This window comes from Equus przewalskii, chromosome 12, assembly GCF_037783145.1.
Source record: "Equus przewalskii isolate Varuska chromosome 12, EquPr2, whole genome shotgun sequence".
Taxonomy (NCBI): domain Eukaryota; kingdom Metazoa; phylum Chordata; class Mammalia; order Perissodactyla; family Equidae; genus Equus; species Equus przewalskii.
The window spans coordinates 817,218-841,232 of NC_091842.1; the positions used below are offsets into that span (position 1 = coordinate 817,218).

The window sequence follows — 24,015 nt, forward strand, 5'->3', positions numbered from 1 at the left end:
TGCCTGAGACGGGTCCGTGCTCATGTCCACTTCACCGGTGTGACGCTGGGGCAGAGGGGTCACCCTGCCTCGGGCCACAGAGCTAGTAAGGGGGAGCAGGAAGCTTCCGTGGGGTTCTGACTCCACAGCCAGCACTCTGCTAAGGATCTACTGGTTTTTATGGTCGTAACAAAAACAGAGACTAGGGGCCGGCTCCGTGGCCAAGTGGTTAAGTTCGCGCGCTCCACTGCAGTGGCCCAGGGTTCGGATCCTGGGCGCAGACATGGCACCGCTCGTCAGGCCACGTTGAGGCGGCATCCCACATCCCACAACTAGAAGGACCTGCAACTAAGATATACAACTATGTACAGGGGGGTTTGGGGAGATAAAGCAGGGGAAAAAGAAACAAAAAAGAAGAAGATTGGCAACGGTTGTTAGCTCAGGTGCCAATTTTTAAAAAAAAAACAAAACAGAGACTAGTCCATAGAATTGCTCACTCTCAACAAATGTAGAAACTCACTCAAATGAGCTTCTACGCCACCTACACAAATGGTAACCCCTCCCTCCCAAAAGGACATGTGTGAGCACACACATTACTAGTTCTAACCGCCACGGAGTCACACCAGCTGTCACCTATCAGGCATTGCCTGGAGCAGGTGCCATACGTTACCTCGTGGCACCCCAGGGCGACCCGTGCGGTACGCACCTACAGCTCTCCTGACAGTCTCAGAGAGAAATGGGGCCCAGACACCACGCCCAGCTCCCCATTAAGCCCAGCTCTACCGGCCCAAGGCCGTGATGCGAAGCACCACCCTCAGCCCTCCTGGAACGCACCAAGGCTCCTCCCTGAGCTGGAAAGTGGGCAGTGGAGCCCAGGCCCCCGACAGGCTCTCCCCCAGGGACCCTTCTTCTTTTGGGAACAGAGCCCCCAGGTTTTCATCGGGCTCTTGGCTGCCCAACTGGAGATCAGTCCCAGACCTCGTCTGCAGTCACATCCAGGCGGACATCTGAGGCAGGGCCAGCAGGTGTGAGCCGAGGGCACGTCTGCAGCTTCTGGGTCAGCTCTGAGCAACGCAGCCACTGGTCCTCACCCTGTCTGTCCCCTGGCCCAGAACTAAAACGCCAGCATGAGGGTGGGCTCCCACGGACCCGCCAGCTGTGACCACACCCCAGGGGGTGGCAGAATAGTAAGACGTGAGGAGCCCGGTCCATGGAGGACCATGAAGCAGAGCTGCCAGGCCCCTCACCCCGGGACTGCGAAATAAACTTCCACCCTACCTAGGGCACCGAATTCTGGGATCCCCGGGTTGTGGCAGTTGGCCTGAACCCTAACTGATGCATGTCGGGCATCTGGCACACTCCTGGTCGTGGCACCTCCACACTCGTTCCAGACTACTGATGTCCCACAGTCACACTACAGGTCTGCCCCGAACCGCACCGGGTATGGGCCTGGTTACTGTCACCTCGGACTCCAGGCCGGGTGGCTCTGGCTTTAGGTGGCAGCTGTGCTGAGCCCCGAAGATTGTGCAGGACTCTGCCATGAAAATAGGCTTTGGGGAGGCAAAGCCAGCATCGTTCAGACCAAACCTGAAGGCCAACGGTGGGCCAGGACTCAGCCTCCTATCTATGAGCACAAAATAAGGGCTGTCCACACCCAAGAAGCCAACGGCCTCTGACGTGTGCGCGTGTGCTCGACAGCCACGCTTCCCAACCACGCTCAGACGTGCATTCGCGCAAACTGAGCCCGGTTTCCTCCAAGCGCGTGGAAGTGTGTGCCCGAGAGGGGACAGTGCAGCTCAGATGGAAAAAGGCCACCCTGAGCCACTGAGACTCACCATTCCTTCGGTAGATGCTGTTTATGCTCCTAACAGCAGGAGACATGAGCTCTGTGCCTGGGAAAACCATCTTCAAAGCAACAACTGTTTTCCCAGCTGTGAACACTCCATCCTGGGAAATCTTTTCATACCACTACAAAAATAATTTTGAAAAGACTGAACAAATATTCAGCCTAATCTGCCCACTCTGGTATGCCAGACCCCAAACTGGACAACTTTCTTGCACACGCGGTCTGATGAGCCAGCAACTAATATGCCCTAGCAACATTAGCGGACATTATAATGAAATAAGCTTTCTTAAATAAATGTGGTGTCAACCCACTTAAGTGGGAATAATAAACTCAGTGGCTTCCGCTGAGCAGCCAGGAAGTGGAGACGGTCTCAGCAGGAGGAGGGCAGAGACAGGAAGTGGTCCACTTCGGCGTGTCCTATTTGATTAACACGTCCCAGCCCATGGATGGAGAGGTGACACAGCTACAACAGGGGAACGGCATCACGGCAGCTGGGAAGGAACACGACACTCGCAAATAAGCTCTCGGCACCTCGGGGGCAAAACTTCCCAGAGGCTTCAAAATATCCCATTGATACTGTGACCAATAATGTCACGAGAGTGACTACAGGACCTCCCATTCTGAAGCCACGAAGAGAAAACACAGGCCACTGAAAGGGAGATTCGCTCGGGAGACCCAGGCTCCCAGCCGGTTCTGCCATCGGCACAGAAGGGGACAGTCCCAGCCCCTGGCCGCCCACGCCTCGGGACAGGAGTGACAACCTGGGCCTCCAGGAACATGACAGAAGGATGTGGCGGCCGACCCCACGTGGCCAGTTGAAGGATGGTTCCGTCTTCAAAATGGCGAAAGGACTAAACCACGGTGGCGTTTACTCACTAGACGCCTGTGACACAGTGACTGTGAACGCCTGGGAGCCAGTCACAGGGTCAGACATACGGGAAAACCCGCAAATATGCTCATGTCCCAAACATTTCCCTCGCTAAACTTTTCCACGTTTTCCCTGTTTTTCACGATGGTGTGTTTCCTTTCATAAAGGGGGAGCTACGTTTTTAAAAATGAAATTAAGAACGAAGTGCGCATGAAGAGTTCGACTGAGCCTGAAAGAGACGTCCTCACACATGGGCTGGGAAGGGACACACAAAAGGGGAGGCGGAACTGGGGGCCTTCCTTTCTTACGCTTCCCATGCTGTTCATCCGCTAAATAAACAGGCAGAGCATGTCAGGGCGCATCACGTGCGCTGCTTTGGGAACAAGCTGTGTCCATCGTCCCTGTCCCTGGACGCTGCTCGCACGCCGCCCTCAGGCCACAGGAGCCGAGCCCCGGAGGCCTCGCAGGCCGTGCGGCCACAGCACAGACATGGGCACTCAGCCCCGGGGGACACAACTGGGACCTCTGTGGACAGACAGGTGCATGGGTTCTTTGCACAGACACCAAGGTGCGTCCGGGCATCAGCGGATAATCGGACCACAGCCAGAAGGGTGACCCCCAAAATGAGTCAGTCCAGAAATGGTTTGGGGGGCTTCCTGCATCCCAGGCGGGCCAGGATGGGCAGGTTGATGAGCGAGCAGAGCCGCCTGCTGCCCACCCATGAGGACACGAGGCCCAGGGTGGAGGGGGCTGGCAGGGAGCGGGGCCAGCAGGGGGCTGGAGGCCAAGAAGGCGCGGATGGCCTTCTGCTGGCAGCGGGGACGGATAGGTCCACCCGCACACCAGAGCTGGTGCTCCAGCCGAGCGAGCGAGGAAGACAGCAGAGAGGCAGGCGGGCAGTGTGGCCACCTCGGTGAGGTGCAGAGGCCTGGAGTGGGCGGTGGCGGCAGCCGCAGGATGTACCTTGAAGGAGAGGAGACAGGGCTGCCCGGGGAGGAGAATGTGGAAAAGGACCAGAGAAGACTCCTCCACCGGGCGCGGGGTCCACAGTGGGCTCCCAAACGAGTTCGCCCAACACCTGGGGGCTGCGAGCCCTCCCTCCACCCACGGGCAGCCGGACTGAGGGAACAGACAAGACGCGGGAGCCCGGCACAGAGCGCCGCCACGGATGGCGGAGGAGAGCGTGTGCACGCCACGTGCAGAAGGGACCCGGAGCGGAACATGAGGGCAGCGCCTGCCCTGCCTCTGCCTCTGTCTCTGCCCTGCCGCCCCCAGCTCAGCTCCGACTGCAGGGGAGGCGGCCGGGTGCTGGAGAAGGCAGCCAGACACCCTCCCTCATGGGCCGCAGGAGCAGGACGGCGGGAAACACCCAGCTGGGGACAAAAGCCAGTGGTGGCCTCGAGAGCACGATGTCCACCCCTGGGTGCGACCTGCCCTCTCCCAGCGCCCGCCACCGGCAGCTCGCCTAGAGTGGGTGTGGGGCCCAGTGAGGGTCCCTCACCGGCACACAGCACTCCAGAGGCATGAACACGGCCCGTCCTCCAAGAGCAAGACAGTGACTACTGCCCCAGAACTGCCACTCAGGTGCGGGGACGGTGCAGGACCACTGAGCTGCCTGCCATCGCCCCATCCTCCCCACAACCCGTGAGACAGTGCCCTCCTCCCCGCTCCAGCGAGAGCAAGACTGCGGTGAAGTCCTGTGCGTCCAGCTCAGCTATTTGTCCCATGACCCCAGGCTGCCCGCGACTGGAGACACGCTCAGAAATCCGAGTCTCTGGGCAGAGCTACTGCAGAAAGCTGTCGCCTTTTTCTGACCAAAACGCACAACCGTGAGGCCGAGCTGACAACTTCTTCCCGGAATCCTATCAGGGGCCCAGATGGGGGTCTCCCGACCACAAGAGCCTCTGTGGCTGACAGGCCCTGGGGCTGCGGTGAAGATCCACCCTGGCACGGGCCTCGTCCCTGGACTCGTGCCCTGGAGGGGAACCGGCTGCTCCGGGTGAGAGGCCTCGGACAGAGACGCCGTGTGGTCACTTGATGCTGTCGTGTGCTCTACAGAATTCTCGTGGAAGGAAGACACAAAGACTTTATTCATTCCTCATCTCTTCCCCAGCTCAGCTCTCCACTGAAAGAACACTGAAGAGACACGGGACTAGTTCAGAGCTCTCAGACGCCTGACAACCCCCAGCAACCACTCCCGGCACCAACGCTCCTTTTCCTTGAACGCTTCCCGCCTCAGCTTAGACGACGACCGTCTCATCCCTCACAATTTGTCTGCAGAAATACCATCAGGAGGCCGACCTGTCCCCTTGTGCCGGGGTCCCGGTGCTGACAGGTGGATTCCTCCCCTCCGCCAGCCTCTCTGGTCGGCGGTTGGCAGCCCCAGGACACGGGCACAGACGGAGGCAGATCCCACAGAGGCTCCTCCCCGAGCCGGGGCGCAGCGACATCCGCAGGCCGTCCCCTCCTTCCTTCCCACTTAACCGGCCCAGCCTTTCTGGGGCCTGTCGAAGCCTTCAGTCTGATGTGCTGCTTCACTCAACGCATCCAGGTGTGGCTCTGTCTGTCTTTATTCTGTTTGGGACTGCACACGCTCCTTCAACACACGCAGGCTTCAATTTCACAAGTTTCTCACCAATTTTTTCCTCGAATGCCATCTTTCTTCCCTATTCTGTATTCTCTCCTTACTCCTATTGAATAGGAGCCGGTCTTCCATCTCTCTCCCGATGTCGTCTCTCCCCTCCCTGCGCACCTTGGGGGGCGTCTCCTCGCCCCGCCTTCCAGCTCCCGGTGCTCCGTTCAGCCACGACCAGCCCACTGTTTCACTTGCAGCTCAGTTTTTGCTTTCTGTGACCACATTTTTACTTTCAGTATTTCGGTTTGATTCCTTTCCAAGTCTACCTATTTGTTCTCACGTTGGAGGGATAAAGGAAAGCACGCTGATTCTCCCTTTTCTCCTCCAAACGCCTTAAACACATGGAAAGTCCTGCAGGTTTTCTGACCCGAGGTTCTTATGAATTGTTGCCTGCCTCACCTGCTGACTGTCACGATGGTTTTCTCCTCTCGTGGACTGCACTTTTCCCCCTGAAAAAAAGCCTTTCAGGGAGCTGTCCTCCTTGGGAGCCCCTGTGGGGTGGCAGTGCGTCTGTCTCTGCTGGCGAGTCCGTGACTTCCAGTGGCCCGAACAAATCAGCATGTGAACTTCTTGGCGGGTGCTCCCTGTCGCAGGCTCGTGCAAATTCGGGTCTGGCGGCGACCCATGCTGTAGGCTTGGAAGTCTGATTCTACGTGAATGCTCTTTGTTCCCACACCCGGCTTCCCGCTATGTCCCTCCAGGGGGTAGGACTTTCTAATTCACATTTGAAGGACGAGTGGCTCTCGGCTTTGGGGGCAGGAGCTCAGTTCCAGCTTTGGGGGCAGGAGCTCAGTTCCGGCGTCTGGGGCGTCTGACGTTGCCATGTCGTTGCTAAAACACCAGCCTCGATAGTGGACACTCGGCTTTGATGCCTTTGGGACTACAGCTCCAGCTTTGCTCACCGGTCTGGCTTCGAGTCTCTTCTTTATTTCTTGCATTCTTCTTGCTTTTGAGCTAGCTGCGTCACACGATTGTGTTGTCATATCTCTTCCAGTATTTTTAAGTGTTTGAAGGAGAAGAGAGTATTGCCCATGTCAACCAACCCACCATACTGACAGAAGTTCTCCATATATGTATTATTTAAACTTTTAAAATGAGCTTTTCTTTCTTACTTTAAAATAACTTAGGCTGAAAATCATGAGCCTACAGGTCACCCTGGGAATGTGACAAACACACACGGCACTGGAGGCCTTCTCTGGTTTTTCCCACTCGGCTATTAATACCCATAGGGCACGTTCCCAGTTCATTTTCCTAACGATTACCATTAACACATCATTTGACCCCCGGTCCCACAACCACCCCTGAGCACAGTGAGTGTGGTTTCCAGGTGTGAAAACAGAAGGTTCCAATGATTTGACACAGTCATGCTGGTGTGAACGTCAGAGCCCGGATCAGAGCTGAGGACCACGGGTCTTTCCACACCACTGGCCCCTAAATCAGAACCCACTTCACGGTTCCCATTCGCAACTACATCTCGGGGCCCAGAGCTTTAACTGTTGGTGCAGACAGACATCTCCGTCCTCCAGGCAGCCACTTCCCTCCTCACCTTCATCGGAGGGGACTCTAACCCGCCCATCCATTCCCCAACTGCCACTGAGAGTGATGCACGACACGCAGCGCTACCCCAGGGGGCCTGCGTCCGTGGGGCATAGAGACATAAACGAGCAAGAACGACCCAGTGCGGCGAGCGCTGGACGCCCTCTCCCTGGCCCTCTGCATCCCGGCCCGGCCCGGAGGCCAAGCGAAAGGAACCACCCACCAGAGAGGTGACCTGGGCTGCCAAAGACGCCTAGAAAACAAGAGAAGCTCAAGCAGCGGGCAAGAGCCAGTCTGTGGGAGGATGTCCACCCAAAAGTGGCGCGTGCCTAGTGATCCCCATGCAGCTGTTGTCAGCTTCCCACCGAAATACCTTCAGAGACACTAGAAACAAAGGACGCACATCACCAGCAAAAGCTAAGCTAAACCATCTGCTGGCAGAGGCGAGGGGGGTGGGGAGACGATGACACATGGGGTCCTGGACCACACCTCCTCCAGTTGGAGGGGATGGAGCAGGGCTCTGCGCTCACAAGGCAGCCCACGACCTGCAGGATATGCCACCAGCCAGCAAGGGGCCTCCCCCTGCCCAAGTCGCTCTAACAGAAAACTGAGAAGCTGACCCTCAGCTGGCAGGGTTCTGGTTTTCCAAGGCAGCCAGAGGACGCTTTGCTGCACCGCCCCCTTTCCATAATGACCTGAGAAACATGACTCCTAGGGGGTAAAGGGCAGGAGCAGAGGCCTGTGGAGGCTGGGCGGTGGGCAGTGGGCCCTGCAGCCTGGTAGGACCATCTGTACAGAGGCCCGGGGGGCCAGCGAGAGCCAGGAGGAAGCCAGGAGGAAGCGGACGGCCCTGCAGCCAAGGGGGGATGGGGGGGCCTGTTTGTTTAGGGCAAAAGCCATAAACAAAAATAACCCAACTGGAAAAGTATCTGAAACATCAAGGCAAGTGTGTTTTCAAATCAACATAAAGAAGACAGACTTTGCAACAGAACTGGTAAAAGATGTACGGGCAATTCACAAAAGAAAACAAGTGACCAATATGTGCACGGACACTGACTGCCCACAGTGGTCATCAAAGAAGCTGAAATTAAAGCAGCCAGGGGCAATCTCTTTCTCTCTGTCATAGTGGAAAACATGAAAAAAAATTACAGTACCCAGCGCTGGGGCAGGTACTCTCATACACGGAAAAGACAATAAATCCAATGTAAAAATATTGAGAAGGCATCCTCCAAAATATTAACTGCAGGGCCATCTCAGGGTGGCAGAATTAGTCCTTCTGGTTTCTCTGCATGTTTTTCTGTATTTTCTCTTTTGCTTTTTTACATCGGTCATGTATAACTCGAAAAATAATCAACAGGGTTTTTCTTAAAATTACATTTGCTGAGCTATTTTCTGCTGACCACAAGGAAGCACAGCTCACAAACATCTCCCGGGCTGACCGCAGCGGCAATTAAAGCATTAGCTACGGACATGAGGACAGCTGGATTTGGGGGGGCCGGGGGAGCAGATCCTGTTTTCTTTGGCCTAGAATGAGGACTGCCAGATCTCCATGGCAGCAGAGAAAGCTAATCAGCTTCCAACTTTTCTGCAATTCTTCAGAGTTGACAAATGAGCTGAGAAAACCCGTTTTAGGGACTGGGAGGCGCACGTGCTCATGGCTGGTCTGTGACCAGCTGGGTGGCCGGCACAGCCACCTCTGTAAAGCTCCTGGAGAAGAGACAGGACGTCACACACAGGCGGGGCGGACATGGGCCACGTCAAACTCGGACCCAGCCGGGCAGCCCCACCATGAAGCCAGGAAAATTCCCCACTGCCGGCCCGCCAGGCAGAGTCTAGAATTGATAAAACCGACAGCATGTATCGCCGAGCCCCAGAAAAGTGAGAGTTAGCTTCTGCCTCTCCTCATTCCTGGGACACTTCTGGCTGTCTTCTTCAAAACGTGAGCACCGTGATCAGAATGACTAAAATAAAAACTAGGGAAGCACCAAACGCTGGGGAAGATGCGGAGAGGCTGCATCTCTCCATCTCTCCTGCGAGGACGGTGCCAGCGTGACCTGGGGCGGCCGCTCTAGAAAACCGTTTGGCAGCTTCTCAGGAAACTAAACACACCGACCGAAGCGCCAGCAATCAGACTCCCAGGCATTCGCCCCAAGAAGTGAAGACTGACACCCCTGGATGTTCCCAGCAGCTTCGGTGGTAAAAGCAAAGACCTCAGAAGAACCCAAATGCCCTTCATCCAGCGGGGGAACGGCTACAGGGGTGCACGAGGGAGCCGTGTGGTGGCGGAACCCCTCTGCCTCCTGACTGTAGGGCTGGACACAGAACTCTCCATCTGTGATGAAGCTGCACAGAGTGACACGCGAGCAAGCGCGTGTAGAACCAGTGACATCCGAATGGGCCGTGGGGCTGCACCAGGGTCCATTTTCTGGTTACGATACCACAGCCTACCATCAGTGGGGGCACACGGGACATTTTCTGCAACTTACTATGCATCTACGATTATTTCAAAAATGAACTTTCTTTAAGAAAACATGACTGTGAGGGGCTGGCCCCGTGGCCGAGTGGTTAAGTTCGCGCTCTCCGCTGCAGGCGGCCCAGTGTTTCGTCGGTTCGAATCCTGGGTGCGGACATGGCACTGCTCGTCAGACCACGCTGAGGCAGCGTCCCACATGCCACAACTAGAAGGACCCACAACGGAGAATACACAACTATCTACCGGGGGGCTTTGGGGAGAAAAAGGAAAAAATAAAATCTTTAAAAAAAAAAAATAAATAAAAAATAAAAAAAAAAAGAAAACATGACTGTGAGTACCCCGATGGCACAGTTCCTACCGGGCCCTCCACATGAAGGCCACCATCCAGTGACATATTACCTGAGATGCTATGAACCCACCTCGTCCAGCTGCCCGGGAGCTGCTGCAGGCAGGAAACGGCGCCCCCACATGCGGGCCAGCGCAAAGCCCAGCGCTCAGAAGACGTGTGCTCAGCAAGAGGCCCGGGAGGACCTGTTTCTATTGTGCTGAGAGAACCCCACAGTGTGATCAGACACGCCACAGGGACGCAAAGCAATGGAGGAGGATCTGGAGTGCGGGCCAGCGCCTGCACCCCGCCCAGAGGAGCCCGCTGTGCGCCCCTAAAACACCCCGCCTGCCCCAGCCTGAGCATTTCCAGGAACAGAGAGACTCACACCCTCTTTTTAGTGACAGCTCCGGTTTTTAGCAGCGCCACCTCACTGGAAGCCAGCACCTCCCCTTGTGCTTTCTACTCCTTGCCCCACTCTGGCCTCTAAGAGAGGGGGCAGTGCAGAGCCCCCCACGACTGGATCAGCCCCCGGAAGGCCACAGGCGGCGTCAGGGACTCGCTGCACAGCTACCTCCACCCGTGAGGTCAGCTCCTGTTCAGTGGTGCTCGGGACACCTGGTCCCCACCCCCCCGAGGAGGCTGAGCAGCACAGATGCCCCAGCACACTAGCGACAGCTCTGTCTCTCTGCTGCACCACCAGCCTCAATCCCGGGACAGGGCTCCGTCTGGGAGCTCCAGTCAGGGCTTCCGTGCTCCATGGGTCTGTGCTCGCTCGTCCCAGCAAGCCGCAGCCAGGAGTTCGGTCAGTAGCTCCCAGGAGACAGAAGAGCCAGGCCGGGGGACTCAGACGGCTGGAGGGCCCACACTCAGGCTCTGCACCGTCGGGGCCTGTGTTCCGGGCAAGCACGTAGTGTCCAAGCTCAGAATAAGTGGAACACGGGCACAAATCTCTTGGTGCTTCAACTTCCCATCTCCACAGACACTAATTTTATATTTCAAATGCTCTTGCTGCAGGCTCAGATGCCGTGCTCTTTTTCTCATTAGCCCTCTGTGCAGTGGTGCCCATGGCAACCTGCCCCATCGCAGCAATGACACAGCCCCCATTAGCTCCCTCCGTATGCCCAGAGTCCGGCCACTCTTCCAGGGACCACAGCGCTGGGGCAGAGCCACAGCCTAGACACAGGCCTCGCTGACCTCTGCTCGAAGTGCAATCCTGGGCCTCCTTTCCATGCAGGGAGGAGGGCCAGGGCTTGGGCAGAAGCACCTGCAGCCTGCGAGGCTGGACCTCAGTGAGAGGGTCTGCTCTGGAGAGGGGGAGGGTTTCAGACAGGGCCAGCAGGTGGGAGGCCACACCCCTCCTGCTGCGTGAGCAGCGGGAACTCCGTGCCAGCTTTGGTGGGCGAGATTGTTCAGAGAAGGGCAACGTAAAAAAGAGCCCCTGGGCCAAATCCCCCACGCCAGCCGATTTTGGCAAATAAACTTCATCTGGACACGGCCACGTCCATTCGTTTAAATACTGTCTGTGGCTGCTCTGCTCTGCAAGGGCTGCGGTGGGCAGGGTGACAAAGACCTCGCGGACGAGCCCCTGAGATGGTTTCCAGCTGGCCCCTGAAAGAAGAAACTCACCAAACCCTGATGTGATTTAATCCAAATCTCTGGTGATGGGGAGAGGATGGTGACCAAAATGCAGAAACCAACCATCTTCATAAAGCATCAAAGAGATGGCCACAGAGTGGGCAGTGGCCAGGTCCAAACTGAGGGGTACCCAGAAGCTGGAGCCAGAAACCCGCCAGGACACGGGGGCCATTCCGACCTGAGGGATGTGCAGGAGGCAGAAGTTTGGACTCTTGGCTCCGGGGGCCTCACAGGGCAACAGGATGGAAGGCCCCGCGGTGGCCAGCCTGACGGGACAGCTGCCGCACATTCAGCCTGAGCCGGGAGGGGGCCTCCCGGATCTCCTCAGCCCTTCCAAGCACTCTGCAAAGACTGGAGCCATCTGCGTTGCTCTCACATACACCACACGCGTGTACACACACAACGTATGTCTACACGGGGGGCAGTCAAAACACGAAAACTGACGCTTTGGTGGAATCACTTCCGAGTCTCCAGATTCTTCAGAAACGCTCACCTCTTGAGATAAAGATCCAGAAGGATGCGACTGATTTTATAACAAATCTTTACTGGTTCTCAGGGGGAGAAGCACTGTTTGTGTTTAATCACTCTTGGATGTTGCATTTTACCAAGTGCTTTCCGGGCACGGACGGAGTTGAAGCCCGCCCCTGATGCAGGCCCCCTCCATCCTGGCAGACATGCCCAGCCCAAGGCCCGGCCAGCTGCCCGGCTCCCTGCACGCGGCAGTCCAAGCACTGTCTGCTACTCAGTGCAAGGGCGGATCAGTGCGCGACACCAACCACTCCCAGGTCAGGACCACCCGTTGCTGGGTTTCTTCATGTTTTGTGGGATTTTTCGACTCAGAAAACGACTGTTGTGATTATAACCCAGACGTCAAGCCACGTGGAGGTCACCATGGCCCTACCTGATATCAAGTAAAACTAACAGACCTGCTATTTTTTTTTGCTACAAGTTATATGCTGGAGAAGCCAACGCAAAATGCTACAAACCAGAGGACGTCCTGAAGCGCCCTCGTCTCTGTCTCCTCCCCCATAAAACAAAGATCATCTCGCCTTATTCGCCTTTTGTCATAAAACTGAAGGACTCGCTCAGCAAGTTATTAGACTCCAATGGAATAAATATACAATTAACACTCCGTAACCTGGTATATATTAAAACATACAAGTTTATGCAACATTAAATAAAATATTTATTTTTAGCAGCACAAAAACCCCAACTTCTAATAAATATTTGCCACACAAGTTAAATGCCCTAACTTGATCTCAGGGAGCTGCTGCTAAATTTTATCTGCTATAGAAAAGTTAGGTTCAGAGTCAACATGGAGGGCCGGCCCAGTGACATAGTGGTCAAGTTCACGCGCTCCACTTAGGTGGCCTGGGGTTCATGGATTTGGATTCTGGGTGTGGACCTACGCACTGCTCATCAAGCCATGCTGTGGCGGCATCCCACACACAAAATAAAGGAGGATGGGCAAGGCTGTTAGCTCAGCAACAATCTTCCTCACCAAAAAAATCCACAAAAAACAAAACAATGAGTCAACATGGAGAACCTGAGAAAACAAGGAGTACAAGAAAAATTAAAAGGTTAGCCAGGCCAAGAACAGTGATTTTGGAGACAAATTTGGGGCAGAAAGAATTTGCCCAGAAGGGGAGTTGGGACACACCACATAACTGCGTTAGGACCGAGAGGAAGGCCAGAGCTGGGAACCAAATCCCTCAGAAATTTTCCACTATGGGAGGATAACACGACCACAGCTCCTTACAGACCAGCTTTTATCACCAAGTCGTATCTTAATGTTTTACACACAAACAGACGAATGAAGTCTACCCTATGTTTGCTGTAGGAACACCGTCTGGGTCGCTTACTCACTGAGAAGCATGTAAGATCTCTTCAGAGAGAACAGTGAAATTTCACTGAATGACACAGAAACCGCCTCAATAAATCACAAGGGGTTTTTCATGAAACCTGAAAGCTGATTCCGAAATTCATACAAATAAGAAAATCCATGGCGATGGCCGAGAATACTGTCCCAAAAAACCATGAGGAAGCACTTAGCCTACTAGATGTTAAAACGTATTTTTTAAAAAACTAAAGTATTAAGTACTGTGGCAAGGAGCAAGATAAATACATTATGGTATAACAAGATAATGGAATATTATTGACTCCTACACAGAACAGGCTATTCCAACAAGGATTCTGAGACGATTCAATAGGAAAGAATAGTCTTTTCCATAAGCGGTGCTGTGACAACTGGACACTCACTCGCACAAGAATGAAGCTGGACCCTTACCTCACGCCACACACAAAAGTTAACTCAAAATGGATCAGAGAATGTCATTCTTAGAGAAGACAGCAAAAGCACAGGCGACAAAAGAAAAAACAGATAAATTAGACTCATCAAAAGTAAAAATGTTTGTGCTTCTAAGGACATCATCAAGAAAGTAAAAAGACAATGCACAGAATGGGAGAAAATGTTTGAAAGTTATATATCTGACAAAAGAGTTATATCTAGAATTTGTAAGAACTCGTACAACTCAATAAAGACACAAATCTAAAAATGGACAAAGGGTTTGAACAGATATCTCTCCAAAGAAAATATACAAATGGCTAACAAGCACATGAAAAGATGCTTGACATTATCAGCCACGGGGGAAATGCCAATCAAAACCACAGCGAGACACCAATTCACACCCTCTGGGATGGCTGGAAGCAAAAAGACCGATGATAGTGCTGGCGAGGACGTGAAGAAAGTGGAACCCTATGCACGGCTGTAATGGCGTGAAATGTAAACTAGCACAGACGCGGTGGAAAACAGTTTGGTGGGTCCTCAAGAAACTGAATACAGAACTACCATATGATCCAGCAATTTCACCCCTAGGTATACAGGAGTTGAAAACAGGTATTTAATGCAAACTGGCGCACGGATGTTCATACAAGCCCTATTCACAACAGCCAGGAGGTGGAAACAAACTGAGGAATAATTAAACAAAATGTGGTATGTTCATACAAGGGAATACTATTCAGCAATAAAAAGGAATGAAGCACTGACACCTGCTACAACATGGGCGAATCTCAAAAACACGATGCTGAGTGAGAGAAGTCAGACACAAAAGGTCACATATGGTATGACTCTTTTTATATGAAATTTCCAGAATAGGTAACCCACAGAGACAGAAATCAAATAGGCGGTTGCCAGGCACTGGGGGGAGGGGGGATGGGGAGTGACGGCTGAATGGGTACAGGTTCCCGTCTGGGGTGACGAAAATGTTTTGGAACTAGACAGATGGTTACGCAATGTGGTGGATGTAATAAATGCTACTTTAAAGTGGTTAATTTTACATTATGTGACTTTCACCTCAACTAAAAGAAAGTTATGTACAAAATCTTGCACTACTAGATCCAGGGGCTTCTTATATTCCCGCTGAGGGAGGTGTGTTTAAGGAGCGTGCCCGGCGCCACCAGGAGCTGTCGCTGCTGATGCGTGTTCGATGTTCATGGCTTCCCTGCGCAATCGGCTCCCATCAGAGTTCCGGGCATTTAACTCAGTTCACCAGACCCTACTGAATTCAGCCTACGTTACTACTGCTGTACCTGTCTTTGTGCATCGACAATCTCCACTTCAGTTTTTCAAAATATAAACTAAATCTCCAGCACTTTAAAAAACAGAACTACCCTGAAAAAGACACGTGATTATCTTCTTTAGAAAATGATTCTCTCAGTTATCAGTTTGGATAAATGAATGGATGATAGATTCACAATGAGGTAAAAAGAAGCTAGAAAAAGACATTTCTACTCTTACAAATCAGCAATAAAAAGGCAAACAACCCAGTTCAAAAATGCACAGTGGATCTGAACAGACATTTCTCCAAAGATATACAGAACAGCCTATAAGCACTTTGAAAGATGTTCAATATCTTTGTCACCAGGGAAATGCAAATCAAAGCTACAGTGAGATACCTCTTCACGTAGATTAGAATGGCCATAATCAAAAAGATGTACAATATATAACAGGTATTGGCAAGGATGTAGAGAAAATACGACCAAGAAATTCCACTTTCAGGAATATAAAAATGAAAATAGGTTTTCATAGCAGCATTATTCATAATATCCAAAGGGTGGAAACAACCCAAATGTCCATCAACTGATGAATGGATAAAAGAGATGTGGTATGTCCATACAATGGAATACTATTCAGTAATAAAAAAGGATTAACTACTGATAGATGCTGCAGCACGGATGAACACTGAAAACATTAAGTGAAAGAAGACAGTCATAAAAGAACACAGATTGCACGATTCCACTTACGTGAAATGTCTAAAGCAAAATCCATGGAGACACAAAGGAGATTTGGGTTGCCTAGGGTCAGGGGGGTTGGGGAAAAATGGGGAATGACTGCTAGTGGGTAGGGGGTTTCTTTTAGGATGATAAAAATGTTCTAAAATAGACTGGGGTGACAGCTGCACAATTCTGTTAAGATTCTAAGAACCACTGAATTGCAGGCCTTAAATAAGTGAACAGCACAGCACATGAATCATATCTCAATAAAGATATTAGGCCCCCTTCCAAAACAATGAATGGATCTAGACAAGCCTGTGCTGGTGACGTCCTAACCAGATAACCAAACTCCCGAGGACAGTCCCTGTGTGCCCCTCAAGATGCGACACGGTGTCTGGCACACCACAGGCGCTCGAGACATATTTGTTTCTTGATTAAAAGAAGAAAAGAATACATAACCAAAAACGAAGGTACAAAAAATAGGTATTTTGAACATTGAAAGGCTATGCAGTGTGCCCTAGGCAATACTTGGGTAAAAATCCCACGGTGACGTTTCTCTCCTATTCCGACCGGCACAGGGACAGTGCAGTGCTGACCGTGAGCACGTGGCCCTCATGCAACAGGACAGCTCCCGTGGAGGACAAGAGCCTCCTGTGTTCACGGAGCGGGAGGGGAACACGGCCGGGCTGCTGCAGAAGCGGTGGCCGAGCTCGGCACTCCTCGGAAACCAGCCCACGGGGCGCGTCACTGGCCAGCCTGAAGCCTGCCCCCCGGCGCAGGGTGGGGAATGTATTCTCAGGAAATATCTAATGTGATGAACAGGTGACACGCACAGAGAACACTCACCAAAGACTGCTCTCAACACTGAAATTTAAACAAAAACAAACCTAGGTGATTTGAGAAGGAAACGAAGACTGGACCGGAACACACATCTAGAACAGACCCTGCTCCATCCTCTGAGGGGGCCTCACAGCAAGGAGCACAGCCCGTGCCCAGCCCTCGCTCCCAACACCATCTTCCAACAGAGGAACCGGAGGAAGGCTGACTCAGGGGCTGAGCAGGTGACACACAAAATGATCCGGGACCATCTCGTGACGCCAAAAAGGAAGGAAGTATTCAAACGACAAAACGAGGGGGCACGTCAAGGGGACGCAGAGCCAACTGGGGGCCCCCAACGGCCGAGGCTGGAACACACAGCAACAAATCAATGCAGCTGTTCTGGGCTGGGGCCAGAAAATAAACCTCCACGAGCCGACGCTGATGTGAAGACAAAGTGATGCGAAGAGGAACAAATGCTTAAGGGGAAAACAGACAGCTCTCTCGCAGAGAAGCATCCCAAGTGACTCTGGAGACGCTCTGCCCCCGTGGAGGCGCCGCCCCCGTGAAGCTGTGCACAGTACGAATCGGGGGAAAGAGGAACTTGGTGAAGAAACCGAACACACCCAGCTCAGCCAGGTGGTCGAGGTCAACGGCATCACGATAGGGCTCATGGACAGCATGCCCCCGAGACAGGACGAGATGAGAATGGTCCTTCACCACCGTGGTCCTCCTCAAACCCCCAACCACGAGAAGACCCTCAGACAAACCCAAACGGGAGGCATTCCACAAAATAGCTGATGAGCGCTCCTCAAAATGATCAAGGTCACCAAGAGGAAAGGACCGTGAGCCTGTCACAGCCAGAGGAGGCCGGGAGACAGGACGAGTCAATGTCATGCGGACCCTGGGTGGGCTCCAGAACAGGAAAAGGACATTAGGAAAACACTACGGTCGCTGAGGTGAAGTGTGAACTCCGATGCCCCAACCTCGGCCACCGGCTGTGACGAATGCATCTCAGGGAGCCCGGGGCGGGAGCACAGAGCAGCGGGGGCTCCACCATCTACAGAAACGCTCTGTCCACCCTGTAACTTCCCTGTAAATCTGAAGTTATCTGATGAGAAAGGTAACACAGGGAACGGTTTCGCTTATGTAAAGTCCAAAAACAGGCAACGTGAATCTATGGCGTTAGACGTGCCAGGATGGGGGAGCCATCGGGAAAGGGAGGGACTGGGAGGGGCAGCGGCTTCTCGTGGGGACCGGTGGCTTCCACTGACTGATCTGGTAACGCTGGCACGTCACTTTGTGAAATTCAACCAACTGTGCCCTTGTCGTGGGTGCACTTTTCGATCTGTGTATCTCAACAAAAGCTACCAAAAAAAAAAAAAAAGAGAGAGAGAGAGAGAGACTAGGCTTCTCTTTAATGTGGGAGGTTCTCCAAAATATACATTAAGTAAAGAAGAGTAAGGTGCAGAACAGCACGCTATCATTTGTGTAAACACACAGACTCGCACACATGTGCACACAGACAGATGTGCACATGCACAGAAAGATCTCTGGAAAGGGACATAAGAAACCTAGAAAAGTGGGAGGAAAGCTAAGAAAGAGGTAGGAGTCTGCTCCAGTGGAGAACGGGGCTGCCGGGGGCTGCCGGGGGCTGCCTGATGTTACCTTTGGTTTCTTTTGAATTTTGTATCACGTCCTGCATTACCTAATCAAAACATAAATATTTTTAAAGCACCGTACACAAAAAGAGAAAAACAGATCACTTAGTAGAATAGAAGGCGGACCCCAGAAAATTTAGAGAAGGACTAAAATTTTTTAAAAGGATAGCATGTTCAAGAAATGAGATGGGACAACTGCATCTTTCTTTTAGAAAACAATGAAGTCAGATTCCACCTCACATAAAACACAAATATAAATTTCAATCAGTTAAAATATATATAAAAATCAAAACTACAAAATTTAGAGAAAAACATATAAGAAAACATGTTTATACTTAATTGTGGAAGAGAGAAGAATTTAAGGAAAAACAAAAACAAAAACAGACACCATCAAGAGAAAGAGTGACAGAGCCGCCTGCCATCATCAAGTCAAAAGACAAGAAACAAACCGGGACAAAGTACATGCTGTATATGCACAAGAAAAATCCTTTAAAAGGCAACTAATTCAACAGAAAAATAGGTAAAAGATGCGATGAGGAAATTCATGAGAGAAAGATAAACGCTTAATAAAAAATGTAAACTGTCTCGGCTACACTAGTGATCAGGAAAGTCTAAACGAAAACCAGGACTACTCTTTGCCCACCAGATCAGCGAAAACAGCAGACGCCTAACAGCAGTGCAGGCCGCAACGGAGGAAACGAACACTGGGGGCCTTTCAGGCCGGACGTATTAAACTTTGACGTACAGACCCCCCAACCTGCCTTTGCATTGCTGGGCGTGTCTCCTGGAGAAACAGTCACACACTGATGCACACCGACACTGGCACCGCTTCCTGGGCAAATGCTGGCAGCGAGGTAACTGCCCGTTAACAAGGATGCTGCACGAACCGAGTACGCCCATCAGTGGAATGTTACGTAGGAGTTAAAACGAGTGAGGCAGCTCCAGGACACAGAGACTCGAAACGGCACGTTCACAAATAGTACAAACCATGAAAGAAAAATTGATAAATTGGACTTTCTCAAAATTCAAAACTTGTGCTCTTTGAAAGCCGCTGTGGAGAAAATGCAAAGACCACATGACTGGGAGAAAATATACGTATGAAACAAAAATCTGATAAAGGACTTGTATCCAGAACATACAGCAAACCCACAAAACTCAATAATGAGAAAACAAGCCTGTGAACATGGGGAACAGAGCTGAACAGACACTTCACCAAAGATAACGCACAAGCGGCCAAAAGGCACGAGAGACGCTCACCATTAGGCATCAGGGAGATGCCCAGAGGAAATGCAAGAAATGATGACTGAAACACGTACGGCTACTCTCAGCCACTTATACCTCAACGGGCTGTTCTTAAAAACCACACAGACAATAAGACACGACCACACCCACGGCAGTGGCCACAATTAAAAACACTGACAATACCAAGTGTTGACAAACAGCTGGAGCACCTGGAACCCTCAGCTGCTGGTGGGAATGCACAAGGGTGCAGCCACTTTGGGAAACAGCTTAGCAGGTTCTTTTTTTAAAGACTGGTGCCTGAGCTGACATCTGTTGCCAATCTTCTTTTTTCTTCTTCTCCTCCCCAAAGCCCCCCAGTACGTAGTTGTATATTTTAGTTGGGGGTCCTTCTGGCTGTGCTGTGTGGGACACCGCCTCAGCGTGGCCCAATGAGTGTTGCCATGTCCACACCCAGGATCCGAACCAGCAAACTCTGGGCCACCCAAGCAGAGCGCATAAACCCAACCACTTGGCCACAGGGCCGGCCCCACTTAGCAATTTCTTAAAAAGTAAACACGCGCTTCCCGTACAATCCATCCCAGTCCAAGAGAAATGAAAACGCAGAGCCTTGTACACAAATGTTCACAGCCTATTCATAAGAGCCCCAAACTGGAGACAACCCAAATGTCCAAGAACTGGTGGAAACAGAAACAAACGTATGATAAACCCAGTGGGCTATTACTCAGCCTTGAAAAGGAACGAAGATGGCAGAGGCAAGAAGAGAGCCAGCGAAGACAGAGACAGAAGAGGGGCCCCGGGCCTCCTACCAACAGCACGGGCTCAGGGGGGTCGCTGGCGTCTCTGGTCTCAGGTCTTCTGTACGTGAGATGGCTACTCAGGGCTTGAACCCCTCTCAGCCGCACGAGCCTATCAGTTATAACTCCAGTTACTTGACAACCCAGCATTCAGTAGCCACAAAGGAAGAAACAAAAACAGTGGCAGAGGGAATTTCTGCTAAGAAAACAATTCAGGCTCCCAGGGAGCTGTCTGCAGAGATCAGCGACCCCTCACCCCTACCAATTTAACGAGAAAAAAAATCCGCTGCTGGACCAGTCATATTTCTTGAGGCAAAATACCATTGGGATGAAGTATTTTGGCTCTGAGCAAATTCTCAAGGCCATAAAGCTCACAGCCTCATTTGATGGTTTTATAAAGCGCTCGTGGGCGTAATGCCCATGTAATTCGTATCTGATTTCCAAGATGACAACGGGAGGAAAAACAATAACGGTCCATACTGAGTAGCGTGGCTTCCTCTCCATAGGAACAGCCTCCGTGACCCTGGGAGAGCCGGCCACGCAAAGCACTGGCCTCCTGCAGCCCCGCCATCCACTGGCCACGTTTCAGCAAAGCCCTGAAAACACTCGGGGAGCACGAGGCTACACGGGGGACTTGGGGACTGAGCAGCTTAGGGACAGCACACAGCATATCCTGAAGGAAAAAAGGGTTCCTCTCCTTCGGAGGCTCCCTGTCACTGTGCACTCCAGACTGTCACTCCTATGGCAGGACAGTCTGGCCCACACATCCGCGGTCTCTCCATCAACACCATCAGCATCCACAGTGCTGAGAGCAGATGCCAAAACAGAGCTGGCACGGTCCCTACATGGTGCTTGGCAACGTGGACACCACACACAGCTGAGCCACCCACGCCCAGACGACCCCCAGCCCAGCGACACCAAGGGACTCGGGGCAGGTGACAGCCTCTGTGTGCTCAGAAAGGTACAGAGACCAGGAACCCAGGTGTGAGTCTCTTCTCCGTCACCAGCTGGCCAGGTGACCGTGCGGCCGACCCCGCCTCTCTGGTCGGCTCGCGGTGAAGCTGGCATGGCACCTGCACCTCGGCCCCCCGGCATCTCAGGGCTGCGGGGAATCCAGCGTGGAGGTGCTTTTGTAAACAGAAAAGTGCTTTGCAAACCTAAGGGATTCTTCTCGACGGGACGTGGTGAGAGGAGTTCTGCAGGCCGCAGGGGACTAGGAGGGGGCCCGCTGCACCCCGGCCCGCCCCACCCCGTCGCCAGGCAGCCAGGGTCGTATTTACAGCAGCAGAGAGGCGGCCAGCTCCCCCGAGGTGCCCTCCAGAGCCTGCAGACACCCCACTGGCTGTGGTGTGACAGCTGTCTTGACACCGTCTCCCCCTTGTGCGTCTCAGCGTCTGGGACAGAAAGAGAAACGCCAAGTTCCTCGTCAGCGAGGGCGAGGAAGGGACAGGCGGGACGCAGAGCCAACACCGCGGCCCCGCCCCTCCGCCACTCAAATGCCCACGGACGTTATCTAAGACCTAACCCTCGAGAAACCACCTGAAGACAGACTGGGACAGCCTCAGTGCAGGCTCCCGGGGAGGGTCCCAAGAAGCTAGAAACAGGCAGAGATATGGCGACCTCAGACCCCTGGGGCCACGGCAGCATCCTCAGGGGAGGGAGGATGCACAAGCCCGCCCCAGCCTCGTGGACCCCCACCTCGCAGGACGGAGGGAGGGGGAGGGGGGCAGGCGCTGGGTCCTCCAAGACCAGCAGCTGGCCAGACAGGACAGTCGCCCCAACACTGAGGACGGCACAGGGGGCACCTTCTGCCTCGGGGACAGCACCCACCAGTCTTCTCCACCGGTCCAGGCCTGCAAGGGCCCACAGGTGAACGAGCTGGTGGGCTGGGTGCACACAGGGGGGGCGCGAACCTCCTGGAGCAGCACCAATGGCTTCACACGTCCAGACAAAGGCACGGGGGGCCGCTGTGCCATCTGCCAGGGGCGGGGCAGGGGGAGCTGGCAGGGAGCTGAGCACACAGCCCCGGGCGGGCGGGCGGCTGAGTGGGAACTGAACTCTGCAGAGACTGCCCGGGGCGCTGGAGTGTCGTCACTCAGGGACACTTCAGCGCTCCTGGCGCAGGCTCAAGGCGCTTGTGCTGTGGGAAGTGACCCCACCGGGACCCGCAGGCCTCCCCAGACGGACATTTCCGGGAGGACAACACAGTGGCCCCAGCGGGGACAGAGGCTTCTCCACTCTCCATGTGGATGCCGGAGGTTCGTCCCAGAGCCCGGGGGGCGGTGGGGGACAGCACAGTACTTTTCCACAAGCTCCCGAGAGAGGGATGTGCCCTCCAGGCCTCGTCGGCCCACCCCCCCTTAAAATTAGGTGCGGCGTTCAACGTTCTTTCCTTAAAAAATGCCTGCACCCCTTTTCAGGATTTCCCATGAGAACCAGAGAGCGAGCGAGTGAGCGAGGGAAGAAATATTTTTATGAGCAGAGAGCAGGATGTGCACTCGAGGAAGAGGCTCCCTGTCCTCGGGAGACCGGCCCCGCCACCCGAGAAGGGGTCCTCAGGACACAAGCCCCTAGCGCAGCACCGACTCAGAGACCAACCCGAAAACCCTCCAAGGGCTTGAAACGCGCGGCCCCGAGTCGTCAGGAAAACCAACCCGCCGGCTGCCTCCCGGAGGAGGGCTGCGGCCCCTGCTGGCCGGTCGGGGCTCCGCGCCCGGGCCGCTGGGCCTCCCCGCGCTGGGCACCGTCCCCGCGCTGCCTGCGGAGGCTCCGGGGGCGCTCCAAGGCCCGCCTCCCGCCCCTCAGCACCCCTGTGGCCGGAAAACTAAAAAAGTGCACGTGCCTCCACCGGGAACTGTCCACGATGTCACCAACCAAACAAAACCCAGGCATCAGGAGAGAGACCGGAAGGGAACTCACCCAAAGGCCTTCTTCTCTCTGCTTTTGTTTTCCAAATTTCTCTTAATCAACACGCACTTTCATAACGGAAAACACTCACAAACTCTTTAAACTACCTGAATTTAACGAAAAGAATATCAGTCCTGACTTCAGGAGAAGGCTATCCCGCACTGATGGTTACCAGAAATCCACACCGTCTGTGGGTCCTGCCAGTGACCAGCTGCCAGCAAGCAGAGACCAGAAAAACGGAAAGCTGGACACTTTAGGACAAAATTAAAAATCGCCAAGGTGACGGTGTGGAGTTCACTGTAAAGAAACTGGAGGAGGGAGTCTGGACAAAGCCGCAAAGTGTCCTAAAACAGCTCAGGAGGGTCATGTGTAACTGAGGTTCTGTAGGAGTTGGGGTGAGCCGGACCACTGAACGGGAGTCTGAATAGCCCTAAAAATCCTGTTTCCATCTGGGATCTGCAAACCAAAAGGAGCAGACATAACGGGGGCTCAGGCGGTGGAGAATTCGAGGATAACACGAATCGGTGAGGCGACACGTCAACCGCGGGACGTCTGCACAGAGAGGAAAGGTGCCTTGTGCTCAAATGAGCTGCCAAAGAGAACCCAGGAGGTGGGGCACCCAGGACAAGTGGGGGTCCCGGGTGCCGGCCTGGCTTCCTCACCCACACCTCGGTGATGGCAGCTGAGAGATGGCCCAGACACAGCTGAGCGCCTTCTCTGCACACACCCTGCACCCGCTCCATCCGTCCCACGGCTCCTCTCCTGCCAGCGCCACAGAGGGACCAACAGTCCACGCCGTCTCCCACGAGCGTGGAGCTGCCGCACTGCACGGCATGGAGTCCTGGAGCGAGCTGGACCAGCAGTCATCAAACGGGGCACACAGACCGTGAGGGACGCCGGGACTTTGCAAGGTGTGCACAGCACAGCTAGTCTCGGGGAACCCATTCCGGGGGGCCCTGACGCTACGGGCACTCCTGCTGGAAACGGCTCTGAGAAAACGCTTTGAGGGGCCTGCAGTCAAGG

The 24,015-nt window shown here is 53.5% G+C and overlaps 1 protein-coding gene across 3 annotated transcripts in view; it reads right to left on the bottom strand.

Annotated features, from left to right (window-relative positions):
- Window positions 1–24,015, bottom strand: part of CHLSN (cholesin) — a 149,357-nt gene that overhangs the window by 110,223 nt on the left and 15,119 nt on the right. The window contains exon 1 of one of the 3 annotated variants that reach the window (XM_070567346.1): window positions 20,098–20,259. The exons of the other annotated variants lie outside the window; for them this stretch is intronic. Within the exon in view, the coding sequence (XP_070423447.1) occupies window positions 20,098–20,235 (138 nt within the window). The 5' untranslated portion in view covers window positions 20,236–20,259. Of the gene's footprint in view, window positions 1–20,097; window positions 20,260–24,015 lie in introns of those variants that run through there. 3 annotated transcript variants of the gene reach the window in all.